General features: G+C 50.9%; 4 protein-coding genes across 11 annotated transcripts; 1 reads left to right on the top strand and 3 right to left on the bottom strand.

Annotated features, from left to right (window-relative positions):
* Positions 1-50: 50 nt before the first annotated feature.
* On the bottom strand, positions 51-11,828 carry Tsp5d (Tetraspanin 5D). 7 transcript variants are annotated; one of them, XM_076319675.1, is made up of 5 exons: positions 11,669-11,828; positions 5,516-5,627; positions 2,054-2,245; positions 1,772-1,954; positions 793-1,262 (listed from the first exon to the last, which is right to left on the bottom strand). In XM_076319675.1, exons 2-5 carry the CDS (start codon positions 5,576-5,578, stop codon positions 927-929), a joined length of 774 nt encoding a protein of 257 aa, XP_076175790.1. In that variant the 5' UTR covers positions 5,579-5,627; positions 11,669-11,828; the 3' UTR covers positions 793-926. The 7 variants fall into 7 exon arrangements, with proteins under 7 accessions (XP_076175789.1, XP_076175790.1, XP_076175795.1 ...); XM_076319680.1 differs by lacking the exon at positions 11,669-11,828 and adding an exon at positions 8,103-8,512; XM_076319676.1 differs by lacking the exon at positions 11,669-11,828 and adding an exon at positions 6,252-6,391.
* On the top strand, positions 11,069-15,725 carry LOC143150993 (uncharacterized). Of its 2 annotated transcripts, none has more exons than XM_076319690.1 (2): positions 11,069-14,330; positions 14,702-15,725. In XM_076319690.1, exon 2 carries the CDS (start codon positions 14,903-14,905, stop codon positions 15,203-15,205), a length of 303 nt encoding a protein of 100 aa, XP_076175805.1. In that variant the 5' UTR covers positions 11,069-14,330; positions 14,702-14,902; the 3' UTR covers positions 15,206-15,725. Both variants share the same exon structure in this region; 1 of them encodes a protein (XP_076175805.1).
* On the bottom strand, positions 12,237-14,186 carry LOC143150990 (protein THEM6). The gene is made up of 3 exons (XM_076319688.1): positions 13,870-14,186; positions 12,769-12,983; positions 12,237-12,599 (listed from the first exon to the last, which is right to left on the bottom strand). The coding sequence occupies exons 1-3, from the start codon at positions 14,012-14,014 to the stop codon at positions 12,363-12,365; spliced, it is 597 nt and encodes a 198-aa protein (XP_076175803.1). The 5' UTR covers positions 14,015-14,186; the 3' UTR covers positions 12,237-12,362.
* Positions 14,856-19,066, bottom strand: LOC143150987 (protein THEM6). Its single transcript, XM_076319682.1, has 4 exons — positions 18,904-19,066; positions 17,299-17,513; positions 16,356-16,541; positions 14,856-16,223 (listed from the first exon to the last, which is right to left on the bottom strand). Exons 1-4 carry the CDS (start codon positions 19,058-19,060, stop codon positions 16,113-16,115), a joined length of 669 nt encoding a protein of 222 aa, XP_076175797.1. The 5' UTR covers positions 19,061-19,066; the 3' UTR covers positions 14,856-16,112.
* Positions 19,067-19,192: the final 126 nt, after the last annotated feature.

Here is a 19,192-nt window from a genome sequence, read left to right as displayed (position 1 = left end):
TAAGGTTTGATCGTTTCGCGTTGATTTTCGGTGGTAAGGCGAGTCGCGGTCACGGTCGCGTTCTCTCGAACGATTATTAGACGTCACGTGCTGCTAGATTATCAACTAGACGACAGTGCGTACGATAAAATAAATATACGATAGAAAGGTGGGAGCGGACGCGTACCCGGGGATCGTTAAAGCTAAACGAACGAAATACGTAGACGATTACGGTTCCCTGTTCCCGCGGGCGCGTCGACTCGATCTTGGATCGATAACGAGTAAAAATACTTGTGCTCGCGTTTGCGCAACCAGGTACGATTAATGCCGCGGAACGGAAGCGGGAATTAATGGACGTGTTGCACGCGGGGACGCATCGCCGAGTTAGCCTGGTTGCGCGAAAAGCAATTTTGGTATACGCAGTGTGCGGGTGATAACGGTACGTGGTAAATAAAGAAACTCGCATGCAGGCTAAGATAAAACGTTCGCATCCGATGCGAATAAATACGAAACGGTCGAAATTGGTTCCGTGACGGCAGTCACTTCCGTTTCGTGGTCCGAATGCTGGGCGAGCTCGACGTTCGCGACTCTCGGACGAGTTCTCGTCGATGATAGCCCGTACGATCGCGACCAATTGGGCCCGATGGCTCTAAATTCGAGGTTCGCGCGTCGCTCGAGCCGTGCTCGTCGATCGTTTCGCTCCGCTTGCTCGTTCCGGCGATCTAGCAGGAATTTTCCGATCGGGGCGACGAATCGGGGCTCCGAGTCTCCGAGGGAAGGATCGCTTCTTGACCGATCTTCCCGAGTTGTTCCGAGCCCGGCCGACCGAAACCCCGTCGGAACGATCGAAATCTCCTTCGTACGCGGCGAAGGAGATCGTGATCGTTGCGAGTACCGTTTTCCCATGGATCCTAGACACTCGTTTCGTCTAAGATCCATCGGAAATTCTAGGTGTTCGCGGTGTCGTAGCTCTTGTACGTGTGGGAGGACCTCTTGTGCCTGACCGTGCAGAACAGGATCATGCTCGCCACCTGCCCGAACAGCTGAAGAAAGGCGACCACCAGGCCCACGGTCCCGACAACGTGGAGCCTGGTCACCAGCCACATTTGTATCGCGGACGCGCAACCTTCCTTGTACCAGAGCTCCTTGTTCCGACCTTCCGGGTCGAGGCGACCGCAGTATCGTTCCCTCTTCACGCAGCAGGAGTCCGGGACACGGTCCTCCGTTGGCCACGCGTCGATTTGGAACCAGTCCGTGTAGTCCCGCACGCCGCAGCAATGGAACTGAAATCGAGAATGCGAACGATGGATCCTCGAAAACGACCCGACGAAATCACGGTCGATCGTTGCGCAACGAGCACTCTCGGTCGTTCGTTCGTTCGGCGTACGATGTTTATCCGGTCGGTGGAACGACACGGGGTAACGACGAGCACCGAAGACGGAACGCGGTTTGTTTACCTCGAGTAACTCGCGCGTTCGCGAATCGCGCCCGATTTAACCCCGAACCGACGCGATTCGCTGCTCGCGGAATTATTACTTCCGCGAAGCGGCCTCGCGCGGAGAAACCCGCCGAGAGCGGTTAACCTTCGTTTCGCGTTTCGTAACGCTTTCGCGTACGCGCGAGGAACGCGCCAAGGAAACACGTCCGACGAGTCGCTTCGCCGCGAGGAACGACCGATTCGGAGCGTTTGTTCCTCGAACGGCGAACCCTCGAGACTCGAAACGAGTAGGCGAAGAGTCTCCCTACGAACGATCGACCGCGTCGCGAAGAGAACGCGTTCCGCAACGTTTACCTCCTTTTGTATGTGGTCCCATATAGCGGGCAGCGTTCCAGGTTCCCTGGTCAGATTGTAGTGCTTCTCGATGCCGAAGAGCAGCTCGCCTCTCAGACTCCTAGCCAGCTGTTCCCTGAAGACGAAGGCCAGAGTGCCCAGCATGAATTCCGCGAGGAACATCAGTATCACCAAGCCGAAGTACTGCGGACGGAGAAACGCGCGTTCGATGAAACGTATCGCGCACGAGAGGCGACGTTCGCGAACGAAGGTAAACTTCCAAAGTAATGGAACACCACCGACCGTGATCAGCATCCATCTGGACTGAAACCAGGCACCGCAGCATCCGAAGAAGGCGATCACGAAGGTCAGGCAACCGGCGGCCAGCAGCAACGAGTCGGCCGACGCGAAACTGTAATGCGGCACCAAGGTCGTGTATCCGGAGTAGGCCCATCGCAGAAAGAGAGCTACGCCCAAAATCCCGCAAGCGCACAGCTGGAATGAAAATCGTACTCGAATCGGAGCAACGAAATCGAGCGAGACGATCGTTGTTTCGTACGACCAACGATCCGATCGGAGAACGCTTTCTCGAATCGAAGAAACGCAAGAGCGTCGTCGATACCGGTAGACGTCGGTCCGCGGAATACCGAAACGATAAAAGGTAAAACGCAAAACGGTGCCGCAACGGTTGTCGAGATACTTACGATACCGCTTCTCGCTTACTTTTCCCGTCCCCTCCCGTCTCCTTCCTCCTCCTCCGTTTCTCCGAGTCACCGTATCTATTACCGTATCCGAACCGACGCTTTTTTCCCGAACGATAAACACGGGAGAGGAAAACCGGCGCTACGCGCCACGGTCGATACTCGAACGGGTTCTCGTCGAGGATTCGGTGCACGGTTACGTCTGCGACGCGATCGGGCCTGTGTCAACGCGCGCGTAAACGCTCAGAGCGGAGTAGGCGGCGAAGACGAGCACGGTTTACTCGGACGATAAACGATTCGATCCAACGGTCGATTCGTGTTCGTTGGTTGCGAAACGTTGCGATTCCACCGCTCGGATAGGAGTCTCGTCTCGCTTCCGTTCGAACCTCCGTCGCGAAATTATCCTCGAGACGCGGGCTGAAAATTTCCAATCTTCCACTTTTACCGTTCGATTTCGAATCGCGGCCAGGAATTACGCGAACCGAGGACGAGCGACGAATCGCGGAACGCGTACGAGCTCGACGCCAATGGTTTTCGCGCGCGGCGAGAATTTCGATGATTCGGCGTGTGCGGAATCGCGGGCGAAAAGTGGGTCGGGAACGAGAAAGCACGGCGTTTCGTATCGAAACGTCAACGGTAGACGTTCGACGTTGGTTTTCAGCCGCGGAGAGCGCGAATCGCGAGTACTGGACGCGAAACGCGCCGGCTCGATTTACGTCTTCCCGCTCGATTCTTTTCTCGCGGTCGCGGCTACGGTTTCAGAGGCAAAGTTAACCGTCACCTACCTCGGTTGAAACAGAATTTCTGGGCGAAGTGTACGCCGAGGTATCGGTGACAGCGAGATTAGAAGGGATATTGACCTTTCTCGGAGATCGTTGCGGTTTAGCAATTTGCCGCCAGCACCGTTGGACTCTCCGCGCAAGACTCTCCGCGTATCGAAGCGATCGTTCGACCGAGGGAAAAGCTCCTTCGCGAGAACTACCGTTTCTTTCTTTTCGTCCTCGATCGATTCCGCGGACCGAACCCTCTCGACGAAGACCGCTCCGAGACGAAGAAGGCCGATCTGCAAGCTTTCGAGAAAAATTCGAAACGATTCTTTCTCGAACAGAATCGGCACCGGTCCAGTATCGACCGTGTTTTTCGAGGCAACGGTAACGGAGTCGAGCGAACGCGTTTCGAATCGCGATCCAAATTCCCCGCGGCGAGAATCGAAGAGTCCCGTTGAAAGAGATCGCGTTCCGTTTCGAATGGAAATCGTCGAAACGACGTTGGAAGAACGCGAAGAAACTTCGGAACCGATATCCGCAAGGTGTTCGAACGCAGGTGGCGACGTCTAGGTCGGAACCGGTGAACGGGTCGCGAGCGGGAACGCTTCGCGGGCCCGCGTCGGGACGGCCGACTCGCGGATAAGACAAGGCGTAATCTACCGCGACGCTCGGTACGGTGGAGCCCGGCCGACAGACTATTGACCCTGCAACGACGAACGACGTCGTGCTCCCGTAAATTAGCATCTGTGCAGTAACGACGAGTCGCGTTATCCAATCCGGTCGGACGACTACGAACAAAGTAATTTGAACGTCGGGCCAGAGATCGCCTAGAATTACCGTGCCGCGGTGCGGTGCTCGACCGACCCAATATCGGCGAGCAACGATCGCTCGCGAGGAACGAACCGACCGGATCGAGATATTACGTCGCTCGATTTACCTCGTTCGCGAAAACGGTACCGTTAAGGATCTACGCGGAGACGGGACGCGTCCGCCGAGTCGCCTCTCTGCCCTCCGATCGACCCGCGCGGATATCGCAGATGCAATTTCAGCGCGAACGATCGCGCAATTAAGGGCGCAAACGCGCGCAACGAGGTCTCCGGGAAAAATTCTGACCGCGTCTCTTTGCGAGCCGGGGCCGCGCGGTGATCGGTCGATGAAATTTTATCGACCATTTCCGACACGAGCGATACCCGCTTGGGGCGCGCTGAAATTCTTTACGAGCGCACCGTATATATTTCCTCGGTAACAGGTGTTACGCGAAACGGCGTAATTTCGCAAAACTCGTTCGACGTTTGCGTCCGAACGTCCTCGGGACGTCGTCGATCGTAAATCGTAACGAGCGGCGACCGTGGACGCCGCCAGAACCGGACGACCACCGCGCGCGCCTACTCGAGGAAAAGTCTCCTCGAACGAGCGTCTTCGGCGGTACCGTAACTTCGTAGCTCATAGAGCACGGTTCAACGTCCTATTTAAGACTTCCACGCGACGGTGGACGGACGATTTCAAGTGGAACGATAAATTCGAGAGGAGAGACCGAGCGCGTTGGAATGCACCGAGAACGACAATGCGCGCCGATTCGACGGCAAGCGTGGGCCGTTTCTACCGTTCCCGCTTCGTCGCTCGTTGTTTCCCTCGGCTTCGACCGCAACCGTGGAAATTAACTCATCGATCGTTTCGACGTTCCGAGGCTGGACGAGTCTCGCGAGACCGCGACCGCTTTTTACGCGCCTCGCTCGCGCGCCGTGTTTTCGATTCGCGGAGCTCGCGTCAACGCGATCACCGAGAATATTTATTTTTAACCGGTGAGGAAGAGGCGCTCGCTCGCGCGTTCGATGATGGAATCGGAATGGAATCGCGGAAAATCCGACGCGGAAAAAGAACCGCGCGAACGACGATTGGCAATCAACGAGGGAACCTCGCCCCACCGACTCTCGATGAAATTTTACGGCTGGACGCCGAAAAATGTTTTCGCTCTCGCGCGACACTCCGCGATTACCGTATGTGGAACGAATGGTCAAAGTACCCGACGTTATCGGAGATAAGGAAATACCGTTCGCGCGCAAAGAGCGTTCTATCGCTTTCCGATGTACACCGTTGCTCGTTTCGATGTTCCAGGGCACGGGTAAACGGTTTCGCGAAGGGCCGGCTCGTCGTCTCGGTTGCTGTCGATTCTATCGAAGATTTCTGCGAAACGAACTCGATTCGAAACGACCTCGTGCACGGTACCGGTACTCTCGGGATCTCCGTCGAGATCGGTGATCGCGACTACCGACGCGAGAAGGATAAATGTTACGTACCCAGATGAGGACGTTGAGGGAACAGAAGACGTGTCTGATGCACGTGTATCCTGTGCGGCCCATGGCTCGATCCTTTGCAAGATCCTCGGAGCAAAGGGACTGGCAGTGTCTCCTGGAACCCACGAGAAACGGTGATTCTCTCGCGCAAGCAGGGAACAACTGGGAACTTTTACCGTCGGTGTGCGATCGGGCGACGGATCTTTCAACGCAAAATAGTGAAAATTTATCGCGAAAGTACTCGCGCACAAGCGTCAGCGTCCAATCCCGCTTTCTACGGTCGAATCTTAATCGGTGCGCGCACGGATCGGGTTATCGACGTTCCTATCCGACGTTTGGTCGTACGAGACGTAAAAACTTTCCCCGCGCGTACTCGGATGAGTTACGATCGATCGAACGTTTACGCGATCGCGATCCCTCGAATCCAGGATCGAATCGAAAAGTGACGGAAATCGAGTCGAGCGGAAAGGAGGAAGACGCGCGACGATTTACCGACCAACTCTCGTAATTACCGACTCGCGATCAACGTCTCGAGGTTTCCATTGTCGTCGCGGTACGTATTCGCGAGGATACCGCGAGCGGATCGTACCGATTGACCGATCGGCCGATCGAGCGATCCTCGTCGGACGAGGATCCGTTCCGGTGTGTTCGGAATCAGGTTGATACGATTGGCCGGTGGCCCCTTCTGGGCCTTCTGGGTCCCCTAACGGGACACCCTGCCGACAGCGAGGCCTCTCACCTATACGCGATCCCGATCCCGATCGCGATCGGCCGGTGCTCGACACCTACGGATAGGTGTGCTCGCGCGGAGACGTCACTTTCCTACGAACGCCTGCCGCGTAAACGCGCGAGACCTCAAGGCCGCCGGAAATCCACCACCGTGTTTTCCTCGACGCGCAACCATTCCGTTCCTCCGTTCGTCCGTCCGTCCGTCCGTCCGTCCGTCCGTCCGTACGTACGATCGAGCACTGTTTCCTTTCCGTTCCGACTCGTATCTCGTTCCCGGTGTTTTCGCGAAAGTCGAGACGCGACGAATCTCGTCGACTTGCAAAAGCCCGCGAGACACGGTCACGACGATATCGGAACCGGAGATCTCGCGGAAATACCGGCGGTCCGTTCGACACGTTTTTTCGCGTTATGCATTAAACATCGCGGATTCGCGTAAGTGTAAATAATGGATCGAGCGGCGCGCGTCGGGTCTCTGAATAAAAGATTCACCCGGTGCAATTTTACTCTCGGCGCGTCGCGAACCGTTCTCGTCGAAGGGAGCTCCTCTGCTCGCTCTCTCTCCGTTTCTCTGAGGCGCACGGTCGCACAGATTCGCCCGGATCGCACCGGGATACCGTGTAATTAGAACGACCGATTTCACTGAATTATTAACGTTCCGGCTCGACGGTTTCGCGCGTTCGAACGGAGCACGGGAACAACGCCGCGGATCGTCGAACTCTCTAATCCGTGGAAAGAAGCGAATTTATGCGAACGAGCGCGCTCGGTTTGTTCCATTGATCGCTCCGCGACGCGAGAGTTTCTCGCTCGAACGCCCTCGATCGAGATACGAAAGCGAATATTTATTCGCACGGACGGACGACGAAGAGCGACCTCGGCGCGCGAGAAAAACCGACCAGAGACGCGGATTATCGCGCGTAATCGAGCGCGACGATCGTCTTCGACGGTTCGCCGAGTTCCTCGCGCTTCTTCGAACGAACGAACGAATCGCCGAAACCGCGAACGAGAGAGACAACTCGCGACCCGTTGTCCACCGACTCTTTCCACCTTCGTTCGAAACGAACAAATTTTTCATTTACGTCCGTCGGAGGCGCAACGTTCACCATCGGCGCTTCGGCGTCTCCTGTCGTTGTCGCCGACACAAATTTCCTCGAGTTGACAACGATTCGTGCCGCGTTCTTCGGTCGCGACGAATTTTTTGCTTCGACACAGGGACTCGTTTCGGTCCGTACGCGAACGACGAAGAATTCCATCGCTTCGAACGTTCCACTCGCGCGTACCTCGATTCGAATGTCGTTATCGGGATTGAATAATATTGATTCGCCTTATCGCGCGACCGAACCACGGTTACGCGCGTAACGCAACCCGATATCGCGACTCCCGTGCCACTTATTGCAAACGGAGCTGGTCAAACAAACGCGAGCGAGAGAACGCGCGAGCGAGTAGTTTCGAAACGTTCGGAAATCGTCGCCGTCGCGATAAATAAATTTCCCAACTCCGAAATAACCGACGCCGCGATCTGGAAGGGGCTTCCGCTCCGCGACGTTGTTGCGTCAACGAGTCGAATTCGGTTTCACGATATTTAAACTCGTAAATTGCCGCGCGAAATTTAACCGAGTTTACTCGAGTTCTCCCCGCGTTTTCTACGCTTTCGGTCAACGTCGTTCGGAGAGTTTTAAACTTTCCTCTTTCGAGTCTCCGCCGTTCCCGCGTAACGTTTTCTTCTTTTTTTTTTCTTTTTTTCAAGAAGAGGAAACGTTTCCCGTGCGCGCGATTCTAATCGCGGTACAAAGAAAACGTGGAACGAACGAATGCGCGAACGAGCCGAACCGTGGAACACTCGTGACGATATCGAACGAACAACCTTCTCTCGTTTTCCGACAAAGTCTGGATAATCCGTGCTTGGGTCGATTCGAGTCCCGCGGATCAAAGTTCCCCCAAGATCCAAGGCCACGGCCCGAAGGAGACTTTCTTCGCGTTTCGGATGCACGGAACACGCTCGCTCGTAACGTCACCGAACGGAGCGCGTTTGTTTCGATTCGAGTTCAACGCGAAGCTGCACAACACTGAACACGGCAACGAGAAACCCGTAACCGAGATGCGCAATGATGCCAATATAATCTCTTCCGTAGCGTCGACCTCTTTTCCAATTTCTGTTTGCGTTTCTACGAACGGCACGAGTCACGCGAACCCGAAATACTCGATCGTTTCGCGTAATTTCCACGCTCGTGTTCTTTTCCGCGCTCGTTGTTTCTCTCTCGCGCGCGCGCGCGAAAATCGCGACCCATTGGGTCTCGAGATCGAACAAAAAATTTCGATATCGTCGGGGATTTGCGTAGCACGGTTTAATCGTACTTGAAATCAATTCGTACGAGCGAAACGAAACCCGCAAACGCGGCGGCTAATGAACGGCGAAGAGAGTACGAGGGGGCGTAGGAACGGTCGCGACTTCCTGCCAATTGCGGACAATTTGCGATCATCTATGATCTCCCCGCTCGTCGCCTCGACGGGCACGGTGTGGACGGTGCTTAAACGTAAGAGTTAACGCGGCACGATTCTTTTTCTCTTTCTCCCTCTTTCTCTCCCCGTGTTGGCCCTCCTCGTTTTACGATACGTGCCATCGACGGCCGCGCATTAACGCGTCCTACGCGCCCAGCTTCCCACGTGACGTAACCGAGGAAAGGAGCGACGATGCGCGCAAACTGTCGCGTTCGGGACACGCCGGTGCGCCGTTTCTTCCTCGCGACTAATTTGCACGTTCTCGATTAAAGGCACGTTCCTTGCATCGGAATCGCGCTTCGTTTCTACGCCGAGTTGCCGAGTTACCCGACGATTCGCGCTACACCGTTTCCACGCGCGTCGCGGACAGCTACGATCGATCCTCGAAATCCCTTCCTCGTCGAACCGGTACAAAAGCAACGACCGGATGGTTTACTTTTCGACGCTTCTCGGACGATGGTTGAAATGAAAAAAAAAAAGAAAACAGCGAGGCGCGTAAACTCGTCAACGGACACGGTCGCTCGCTGACGTTTCTCCGCGGAAGCGAAGCGCGTTGATCCGTTCGACGGGTCGCGAGCCATTGTCCACTCGAGGATCTCTCGTTGGGCGGAATTTCGGGAACGACGACGACGACGAGGACGAGGTCGAGGTCTCGGCGCGGTCCTTGCGAGGGGATCGCCGGGAGGATGGAAAGGGTCTCGGCGCGGTGATTCTCAATTTGTTACAATACGCTCGTTAATCGCGAGACGATATGCGGTCTCGTGCGCCGATCCTCCCACGTGACGGAACGAAGGATCGAAGAAAGGGCCGCGGCACGAACACAGCCGCCGTCGACGTCTCTTGATCCCTCGCGTCGCATACGCGATCGGTTTTCAAAGGTCTGGGTTCGCGGGAAGACGCGAGTGGAAACTTGTCTTTTTCTCCGTCGCGGAACGAAAAGTCGTTGGTGCCCGAAACGGATGATCCAGCAGGAGCGCCACGTGCCTCGAGGAACTCGCGAAAGTTCCTCGTCGACATCGGCCGCGACGAATCGCGGTGACAGACGTAATTGTTTCTCGCGGCCAACGGGTGGAAAGTTTTCGATCGAACCGCTACGGAGAAGGAAAATTTCTCACGAACGCGCGAAAGAAAGCGGAAGATCGTGGTTAACGCGCGACTGGAAAAATTCCATCGACGATTGTTCCGCGAAGAGGAACATGGGAAGAGAAAACGACTTTCGGTCGGTTCGCACGATCGATTTCCTCGATGTCGCGATCGCGTCCGCGCCCGCGCATTATCGGAGCGGTCCGCCAGGCCGCGACGCACCGCGCCACGTCGTACGCGCGACGTTTAATTAACGATTCTAATCCTCCACGGGTGCCGGGGGAATTACAGACGGTCCTTGATCTAAAAACCTATTCTAATCGTGCAATAGACGCTCTTATCTCGTCTTCGGCTCCCACTTCTCGCTCCGGAACGCTCGTCTTTATTCGCATCGCGGGTATCGTTTGCATTTCTAGGGAACTATTTCGTGCCTTAAACGCGGTATCGCGCGCAACTCGACAAAGTTTCGAACGAGAACCGAAAGAAAGAACGGTCGGTCGTTGTCGAGGGTCGGTTCGAGTCTCGTACGGAGGAGATTGTTTCTCTTATTATCGCGGGAGGCAGCGACGGGTCCGGTGTCATTGAACAATTTGTATTAGCTCGATTATGAGATTCGTTCATAATCATTATTATGTAATGCGAGGTCTCGATTGCCTTACGTAACCGGTTCCACGTACGAAACTGTGCGACCCGGTTGCACGAAACGTCCCAGATCCTTCGCGATTCGTCGGCTGCTCTCTTCTCGACGCAACTCGTAATTCCCGAGGAAGAGAAGCTTTTGCTTCTTCTTAGACCGAAAACGAAAAAACACCTCGTTGAATCGCTGCGCGCGCTGACGTAACGATTCCCGAGTATCGGGACGCGACGATTCGCTGGCAACGAATTAATTCCACCCGTGGTCGGTTTAAAAGCGTTTCGCCGGGGTTAACAAGGTCTCCCGCGGTTGCACGCGATGAAATTGCTCGGAGCCTTGGCGCGGATAATTTCCGCCACGGAACGGTACGAGACGAAGACACTCGCGGCGAGTCGGTCGCAAGGTTGCAGCTTCTGCGCGTTTCTAGATTCGAAAATTGTCACCTTTGCGACGAACGCGCTTTGCGCGACGACGGATCTCTCCGACTGGCGACGAGCAACGTCCTCCGTCGTTAACTTCTCGCGATGGCCGCGTCAAAATTGACAGATCGTTGCGAACGAACGCGACGGAGAACGAGCCGAACCCGAAACGAATTTGCAAAGATAATCAAGTAACAAATTTTCATCGTTTCCGATGGAAAATACGAATACCGCGACAGCGAACAATAGCGAATGTATACGCGTAGGAATTTTCCCGACGTAATTGCGTAATTTTAACCGTGCGAATGCCGCTGGGATACAAAGACATTTGTAAATACGAATACGTCTTCGTAGAATGACATCGATTATTCTTCGTACGAACGAATCGAGTCGAGTCGATTAAACGTGAATTTTCTTTTTTAATCGGCATTAAACCAGCCATACCGACTGTAATCGTCGAGCGGTTGATTATTCATTGGGCAGCGTCTCTCTTAATTTATGCTCGTCGCGCGGAATTCTGAAAAACGATGCTGCCGGCGAAAACGACGCTGACACTTGTAAACGAAACACCGTGATATTTGCCGGGAGAGACCCAACGATTGATCAACGTCTTTTTATCACTATTTTTTTTCTTTTCTTTTCGTTTAACGTCAAGTAGAACGCGAACGTCGTTTCGGATTTCGAGACACGCGAAAGAAGCAAAGCGTCGATAGAAATCCGCGACAAGTTCGAAGAGGCGGAAGTAAGCTAGGAGAGCCAGTAGATGCGGTTCGAATACGTGCTGATGCCACTTACAGGTGGGACGAAGATGAGAATGGGCCGGTGTGCGATCGACGGGAGCTGTCGGGAGCTCTTCGACACTGAACGGATCACGAAGGTTCATGAGGAGCGGAGTCAAAGGTCGGGCCGCGTTCGCGACAGGTTTCGAGTTCCCGGATCGACTGCACGGCTAGAGCGTGCAGAACTCTGGCACATCCGTTCTCCATCAGTCACCGTGAAACGAAAGTCGCCATCTGACGGGAACCGTGGAAATTCAACGTCGCGGGGAACGCGGCGTGACGGATTACGAGAGAAAGAGTTGTGTCACGGCTGCAGCTGCCGCGAATGGAACGTGCTTTTTCGACGATATTTTTTTCTTTTTTTCGCTCCACAATTACGCGATCCTCGACGTTTCTGCCGTTATGTAAATCGCATCGAACGATTCGTAAGATGCGCATTAATTCGTATCGGGCTATTTTTCACGCGTTCGTGGTTAACGCGCGATCGAGAGGATGGAAATCTCTCCAATCGGTAGAAACGAAATCGGATCGATTCTACGTCGGTACGCGTAAAGCGTAAAAAATTCGAGAGGACCGACGAATCGTACTTGTGTATCAATTTATTCGGAGAATTACTCAACGAAGACGTAAACATCGAGAGAAAATAAATAATAAGTTGTGCAACGCACAAGGAACGTACATAAATATGCGCCTATAACGAATGTTCATTTTCAGTCCCGCTTTCTATATTTCTGAGAAGATTCCTCCATGGAACTCAACCATAGCTCGAGATCCTTCGGTATCTCGGGTTTTTGAGCGTTCGGTTCGAGCTGGGCGATAATTTCGGACACGGGAACATCGAGGCCCGTAACCGTTTGCTTACTCAGACCAACCGAGCGAACGAAACCGTCCATCAAGCTGATGAATTGATGCTCCAAGTAGAAATGCTTATCTTCCCAGTAGATCATCTGCGGAAATAAAACAAACCTTTAAACATCGAGGTCGTGAAAACTTGTTTCGCATAGTCATCGAGCAATGACGCTCTGACCGTCGATCGATGCAATCGATATTTATAATTGCTCAAATGTGAAGCAACGCGGTGAGTTACTAGTTGTTTATCGATGTTTGCAGTAATACCTTCGTGGTGATCTTGTACGGCATGAAAATGGGAATAGCTCGTCGATATCGAATCCACGATGCACCTTGCACCGCGCCTCCGCTTCTTTTACTGACTTCTGCAAAGATTCCGGATCTATCGTAATAATGGAAGCGCGCGAAATCTAGCTCGCGAAGATACCGTGCGTTGTTCATATGTCTCAAGATCAAATCCAAGTCCTGCGTGGTGCATACTCCTGAAAAGAGGTGTTGCGATTTCAGTTTTGAGTTATCATCGGGTATAGGAATTATAACAAGAAGAAGAGAGAACGAGTCAATTTGTGAACGATTGAATCTGGAATAATAGAAAAATAAACGTGACGTTTGTTTCCTCGCGAATGATGACGCGTTCCGTTTAAAGTGAATTAATATTTCCGTAACAATAACGTAGCGATCGTTACCGCGCTACGATGCGATCTGAACGCGCTACGCGTTCAGTTTTCAATGTCTTACCAACACGATGCTTGGTTCCGCATAGATCGAGTCTCCTGCTCGAATCTGTTCACGATTTGCTTCGGTTTACGATGACCTGTCTTTATTCTTTTTCCATCGACAAACAAAAACAATCGAATTATAATCTTGGGTTTGAATTAAGATTCTGATAGAAGGCAGCACACAGAGGAGAACCAAACGGTCAAAGTGTTTACGACGTTGAAAACGTTTGCTCCGATCGCTGAGATAGGAGGCAAATTTAAAAAGAAATAGACACGAAACGTGTTTTTCAAGTTTTTGCGCAGCAATCTTCGAAATTCAATCAGTTCCTTTATCATTGACTCTCGTTGACGTCGATAACGTCATTCCGAATACAGCGGTGTTAGTCACATGACGCAAACCTTCTGAACAACTTTTCGCGCGATTCATTCGTATGTTAAACAGTGTCGACGTTGAATCGAAAAATCGAAATCAGAAAACATTGTACCCAAAATTATCGAACGAGGTATCTTTTCTATATACGAATATAATTCTCGTCGAAATGGAAAAACGTATATTCTCTCGAAGTTAATCGATCGATCGTAGACTCGCGACGGTACCGATTCTAAAATAAATTGTGTACAAAAAATATTTACGATAAGATACATTTACCATAGATAGTGGTGGTATCGAAAATCTTCTTCCTTTTTTGGAGAAGTCTGCCCAGACCAATGGTGAAACCGATTCTGAGAAAGTAGTTGACATCGAACAGCAGGTATAGAACAAGGACGATCGTCAGCAGACAGGCGCAGACCATATTTCTGTTGTGGCACGGGAAGACGAGGCGAGAAAGTAGAACGAGCAAGCGGCACTCGATGATCGCGCTGACACAGTCCGAAGAACACTGCGAGCGGATACCGTGAATTTCCAAATACCAAGTTCACTTCCTATTGTAAATACACGAGGTGGTAACCGGTTCCTCGCCCTGCTAACAATAATTTTCAGTGGAGTCATCCAACGGTGTATGTACGTCGAGATTAAAATATTGGACACGGTCAAAGTACTAGGTCATTCCGAACGCATGTGACTTTCTGCAGAACACATTTAAGCAGGGAATGAATAATCTTCTGTCGGTAAGTAGTCGAGCGTGTGATTTCTTTCGATATATACGATTTCTAGTCCCCCCTTGTAAAATCCTTTCCCATTCGAATATTGCCGAGGTTTTCGGGAAAGGTATAAACCTGTTTGAACAACGTCCGATAACTATAATATCAAGTAGAAAGATTATACGGCACGTTCGGAGATATTCCCAATTTTCTTCTTTAGTTGCGTTTTATTTAATTAAAACAGTTTTAAAAGACGAAAATATTTTTCCGTCGCACGTTATACTTGAGGGTAACGTGAATTTGGTCGTTATTATGATACAACATTAAAGTGACCTACAATCAGAAAGTTCGCGCAATTTTAAACCAATGATCACCTTACACATTCGTGAACTTTACAGGAAATATTCAAGGCTTTGTGGTGCATACATTATACGATCATTTTGGTAATGAAATAAAAAGTCGACTCATTCTTTAATTAAATTGCGGATACCAAATCACGGAGAATCCATAAATTGGAAAATTGTGAAAAATCGTCGAATAAAAACGCATTACCCATCTAAATAATATTTATTCCTTCTTCTGGACAGTGGTTCAACGACATGATTATCAACACAGTATTATCTGACACAGTGACATTATTATTATCTAGAAGTATAGTAACGTCTCCAGGCACGTACTTGCGCAATGCTACAGATGTCGAGACTGGCTACGTTGTCGGCTACTTAATGATCATACTACAATGCCGATTTAATGCGAATTTCGGCGGATTGAACATCGCGGATCCACCGGTACGAATGACGTCGGTAACGAATACTATATGTATATATAATGTAAAGAATCGGTCGCAAATATTATTCGAATCAGTCTGTTGTTACATAGATATTCGATCGCTAAAAATATAATCAAAGAAGACGCGAAACGACAACGATTGGACAGGTAATAACCACATCGTCGTGATGCTAAAAAATGTCACGTATGCTGTGCTCGATACTCGCGAGACCGACGACGATCCATTAAATTTACATAAAGGCACGTCCAGTGCATTTCCACGATACGAATACCGGTCTCTTAATGCGTTTGCAAATCAAATTGTTGTACTTCTCTCATCCTGCGATGAAAACTGCAAAAAGGTTCGACCAATATATTTTACGAATCGTTACCGACGCCAATAGCGCGCATAATAAAAAATGTAAATAACGCCTTGCGTATCGCGGTAACTTTTAACAAAGAACGTTCGATAGAGGCGACCTTTCGAGCTTTGGAAGCTCCATTGAAGTACACCTCTATCGGTCTCGGTGCAATCTTCTTTGAAATCATTCTGGCGTTCCGACGCATGATTACCCCGGCAACCTTTCGTAACATATTTTGTAAAGAAATCTATTGCAACATCGAATCGTCCAAGGATATTCTTCTTCGCGTCTAAAGAGGCAACGTCACAATCGGAAACCACACTGTCGTGTAACAAAATAGTTTCACGTCTATCTGTCTTTGTACTCTGTATTTTGTTTCCCATTGATCGGAAGGTACTTTCTTTGACACCGTCGTGTATGCGTTTACGCTTCCGACGCATCTGCGATAACGTTGAATCGATCTTTAGGAGACGATCGAGGCTACGATCGATAAAAGTTTTAAGCGTAACGGTCACTCGTGTCCTCTCGTCTATGAAAAATTGATTCCAAGTTATCTTACGGGGCCGTTCGAGAACCGATCTCTAAAAATCGATGAAACTCCTGGCCCTTATACAGTCGTGGACGCATAGACGGATGCGGAGACGACGCCGTTCGCGGTCGACGGCGTGTCCTCTCTTTGTCAGCAGTTCGTCGTCACTGTCGGGGCCTGACGAAGTAGCGCCGATGAGATTTCGTTGCTCTCCAGCCACCTGGCAACTTCTGGTGGCATCTGCGGCCTGATGGCAGGTATCTGCAACGCGGAATTTCGTCAATTTACGCGAACATCACGCGCGAGGATCGACAAGCGACCGCTACTTGCTCCGTGTTTACGGAATCTTTCGATCGTTCGAGCCGATGGTAGGTATAATGTTGCAAATTTTACCTGAGTTACGCCCGCCTCGACGCTTCCATTCTGCTTGAAACCTCGATCCATGAGGGAACCGATAACAGCTTCCGCGCTGCAATCCAGAAATCTTTGTCTACAAATGGCGATGGCTCTGACGAAACCGTCGTTGGGTGTGATAAACCGGTGTTCCATGAACACGGATTTTTCGTCCCAGTATATGATCTAGAAGAATCGTAAACGGGAACAATTTTCATTCCGGGTTGGTACACCGTTTGTTTTTCGAACGCGTCGAGGATGGGAACCGAATTGACCTCGAACGGTCAATATTTTCAAAGTGTAACGAGCGATGAAAGTAGATCTTTCCCAACGACACGAATTTGTAAACGTCGGTCCCATTATTCACGACCGATCAACGAATATATAAACGCAGCCCGTTGAATGACGTCTTTGAAAATGTAAACGGGATTGAAACGTTAACAGTTTCACTTACAAGGACTCGAACAATCGCTTCTTTATTTTATAATAAACCGTATAATCGATTTTTATTATATATTCTGCGTACGCCGCGATAAAATTGATAGCGAGAAGGATGGAATATACTTTCAGTACGGTGCGTCATCCGGTCGCCGAATGCATACAAAAGTATAATGCCTGATTAACGCAACCTGTCACCTCAACCTCCTCCTCGTTCGAGGAGCGACTTCGACAACAGGAAAAGTAACATATTTGCCTCTCCGATTTGCGCGATAGAAGTCAACAATACTGTTTATTCGGTAATCTCTGGCCATTACCGAGAGATGCCTCGCGCGACTGCAGCGAGAAATTATCGAAAGTAAATGTCGATGGTTCTGAAATGTGCCAATGTCACCTTGCAGCGGAATCGTAAACACCTTGCAAGGTTTCTGAGAACAAACGGTCAAAGTACGGCAAAGGCGTTTCCGTGTGATGCGATTCGAACGAATCGAGGATGAGCGCGTACCTTGGATGTTATTTTAAAGATCGACAGAGGCTTGACGAATCGACGATAACGAATGGTCGCTGCACCTTGCACAACGCCCGATCCTTGGGAACAGATTTCGCGGTACAGGCTCGTTCTCTCGTAGAAGTCCGCTCTGGCGAAATCCAGCTCGCGCAGGTACCTCGCGTTGTTCATGTGATAAAGGAGCGTGTCCACGTCCGTGGTGGTGCAGATGCCTAAAAAAGATCAAATATTAGTACCGACGTCGAACTCGCACGCGATACCGGGACAAACACCGGTATTTCGTAATTTTATTCCCACGTTCTCGTCGATGTTGGTAATTTGTGTTTCGAGGGCATTATTTTGTCCGGTAAATTTTTCGGATTCTCCCGAATTTTGAGAAGCAAAGACAAGAAGAAGGGAAATTCGAGGATTTTCCAATCTCTCGAGGAACAAAAATACCGTGGGAGGACAATTCGCCAATGGAGCGAGTGCTCCGTCGCGAGACTTAATTTCGGTGAATCGATGTTGCGATCGTCCATCGATCGAGCGTGATCCGATCGAACGGAAGTTCAATGGCAGATGCGCGGGATCGAAAATGCGCGGAGGTTAAACGCAAACGGTCGATTTCCTCGTCCGTTGCAAGGACTGATAAATAAAAGATCAGCATTCAACGGAATAATTGAGGCATACTAAGCGCTTCGAAGATTTATTATTATTCTTCGTAGCGGTTACGCAGCGCGGCGTGACAATGATATATATATATATATATATATACGTATGCACGCTCACAGCGAACCTTTCCGAAGACCACCATCACGAGGAAAGATCCGCGCCGATGAAACGAGCGTAAACACCGGAACTGTAAAATTTACGTTGTTTACGTTTCGAGCGGTTCGTTGATGATTCAGTTTTTCAGAATTTAACCACGCTAGCGCTCTCGTGCAATCAATACTCGCGCGGATTTGCGACACAAGCAACCGGACGACCAACTGATTCGCGCATGGTAGGTCAAGGTTTACGGGAACGGGAGCGGGATAAGTCGATGAATTGTAAGGATTCTGGACTTACGCGGCGACAAGGAGCACGAAATGCACATTCGTGGAATATCTGCGTTCTCGAATATACGGCCTTTCGCTTATGTAGCGCCGATAATTCGTAAAGTACCACCGTGACAACGTGGTAAAGTTTGTTACGTTACTACCCCGATCCGCGAGAACCTACGATCGGCTTAACGCGTTCGCTATCGCCGTTCAATTGGAAAACCATTTGCCATAGACCGTGCAACATTTGCGGTAATTCTATCTTTTCGACTATTATTTCGGTATTGGTATCTCTGCAATCCTTAACATCGTCTTTGAATATAATTTCGAACGTAAACGTCCCGTTGGCCCGAATCAACGATCGTTAGAGTACTTCGATATCAACCGAGCGTCGTCGTTAATACGTTCGATCGTCGATACACTCGTCGAGCAATGTTTGGCCGGCAAACCGTGTTTTTGAACACGGCAAAGTGCTAGAGGCGACTCCTCCGTTCCACGTTCGCTAACCGATTCCTGCGGGACACCGTTTACCGTCGATCGTCGTCCAGTTGCGCGTTCGGATGTACATGTGGGATCAACGTACCGTAGACAGAAGTCTCGTCGAGGATGTGAACCTTTTTCCTGAAGAAACGCGCGTAGAACACGGTGAAGAACATGCGCAGGAAGTAGTGGATCTCTATTAGGCCGTAGAGCAGCACAATGGCCCCGAGGACGCCGGTCAGGACCCAGCAGGTGATCATCCTGATGAAAAACTCTTTCCTCGTTCACCCTCGAACGGAACCAAGAAGCAAAGGAAACTCGCGTGGTCAGACTTTGGAATTTCTCCACCGCCGGGAAGCCACGCTCCACTTTATCGATTCGTCGTCGAGTCT

Source organism: Ptiloglossa arizonensis, chromosome 9 (genome assembly GCF_051014685.1).
Source record: "Ptiloglossa arizonensis isolate GNS036 chromosome 9, iyPtiAriz1_principal, whole genome shotgun sequence".
Lineage (NCBI taxonomy): Eukaryota > Metazoa > Arthropoda > Insecta > Hymenoptera > Colletidae > Ptiloglossa > Ptiloglossa arizonensis.
Note: the sequence above shows the minus strand (reverse complement) of the source record. Positions and strands in the feature narration are given on the sequence as shown.

Coding starts and splice junctions, on each gene's coding strand:
- LOC143150990 (XM_076319688.1), bottom strand. CDS start 14,014: ATGGTCTGCGCCTGTCTGCTGACGATCGTCCTTGTTCTATACCTGCTG. Junction 12,984..13,869: donor CGATACCACCACTATCTATG/GTAAATGTATCT, acceptor ACCTCTTTTCAG/GAGTATGCACCACGCAGGAC. Junction 12,600..12,768: donor CGTACAAGATCACCACGAAG/GTATTACTGCAA, acceptor TTATTTCCGCAG/ATGATCTACTGGGAAGATAA.
- LOC143150987 (XM_076319682.1), bottom strand. CDS start 19,060: ATGATCACCTGCTGGGTCCTGACCGGCGTCCTCGGGGCCATTGTGCTG. Junction 16,542..17,298: donor TCTTTAAAATAACATCCAAG/GTACGCGCTCAT, acceptor CGATTCTTCTAG/ATCATATACTGGGACGAAAA. Junction 16,224..16,355: donor TCGAGGCGGGCGTAACTCAG/GTAAAATTTGCA, acceptor TCCGCGTTGCAG/ATACCTGCCATCAGGCCGCA.
- Tsp5d (XM_076319674.1), bottom strand. CDS start 1,793: ATGGGACCACATACAAAAGGAG. Junction 1,263..1,771: donor GGGACCACATACAAAAGGAG/GTAAACGTTGCG, acceptor TCTCGATTTCAG/TTCCATTGCTGCGGCGTGCG.
- LOC143150993 (XM_076319690.1), top strand. CDS start 14,903: ATGATTATCAACACAGTATTATCTGACACAGTGACATTATTATTATCT.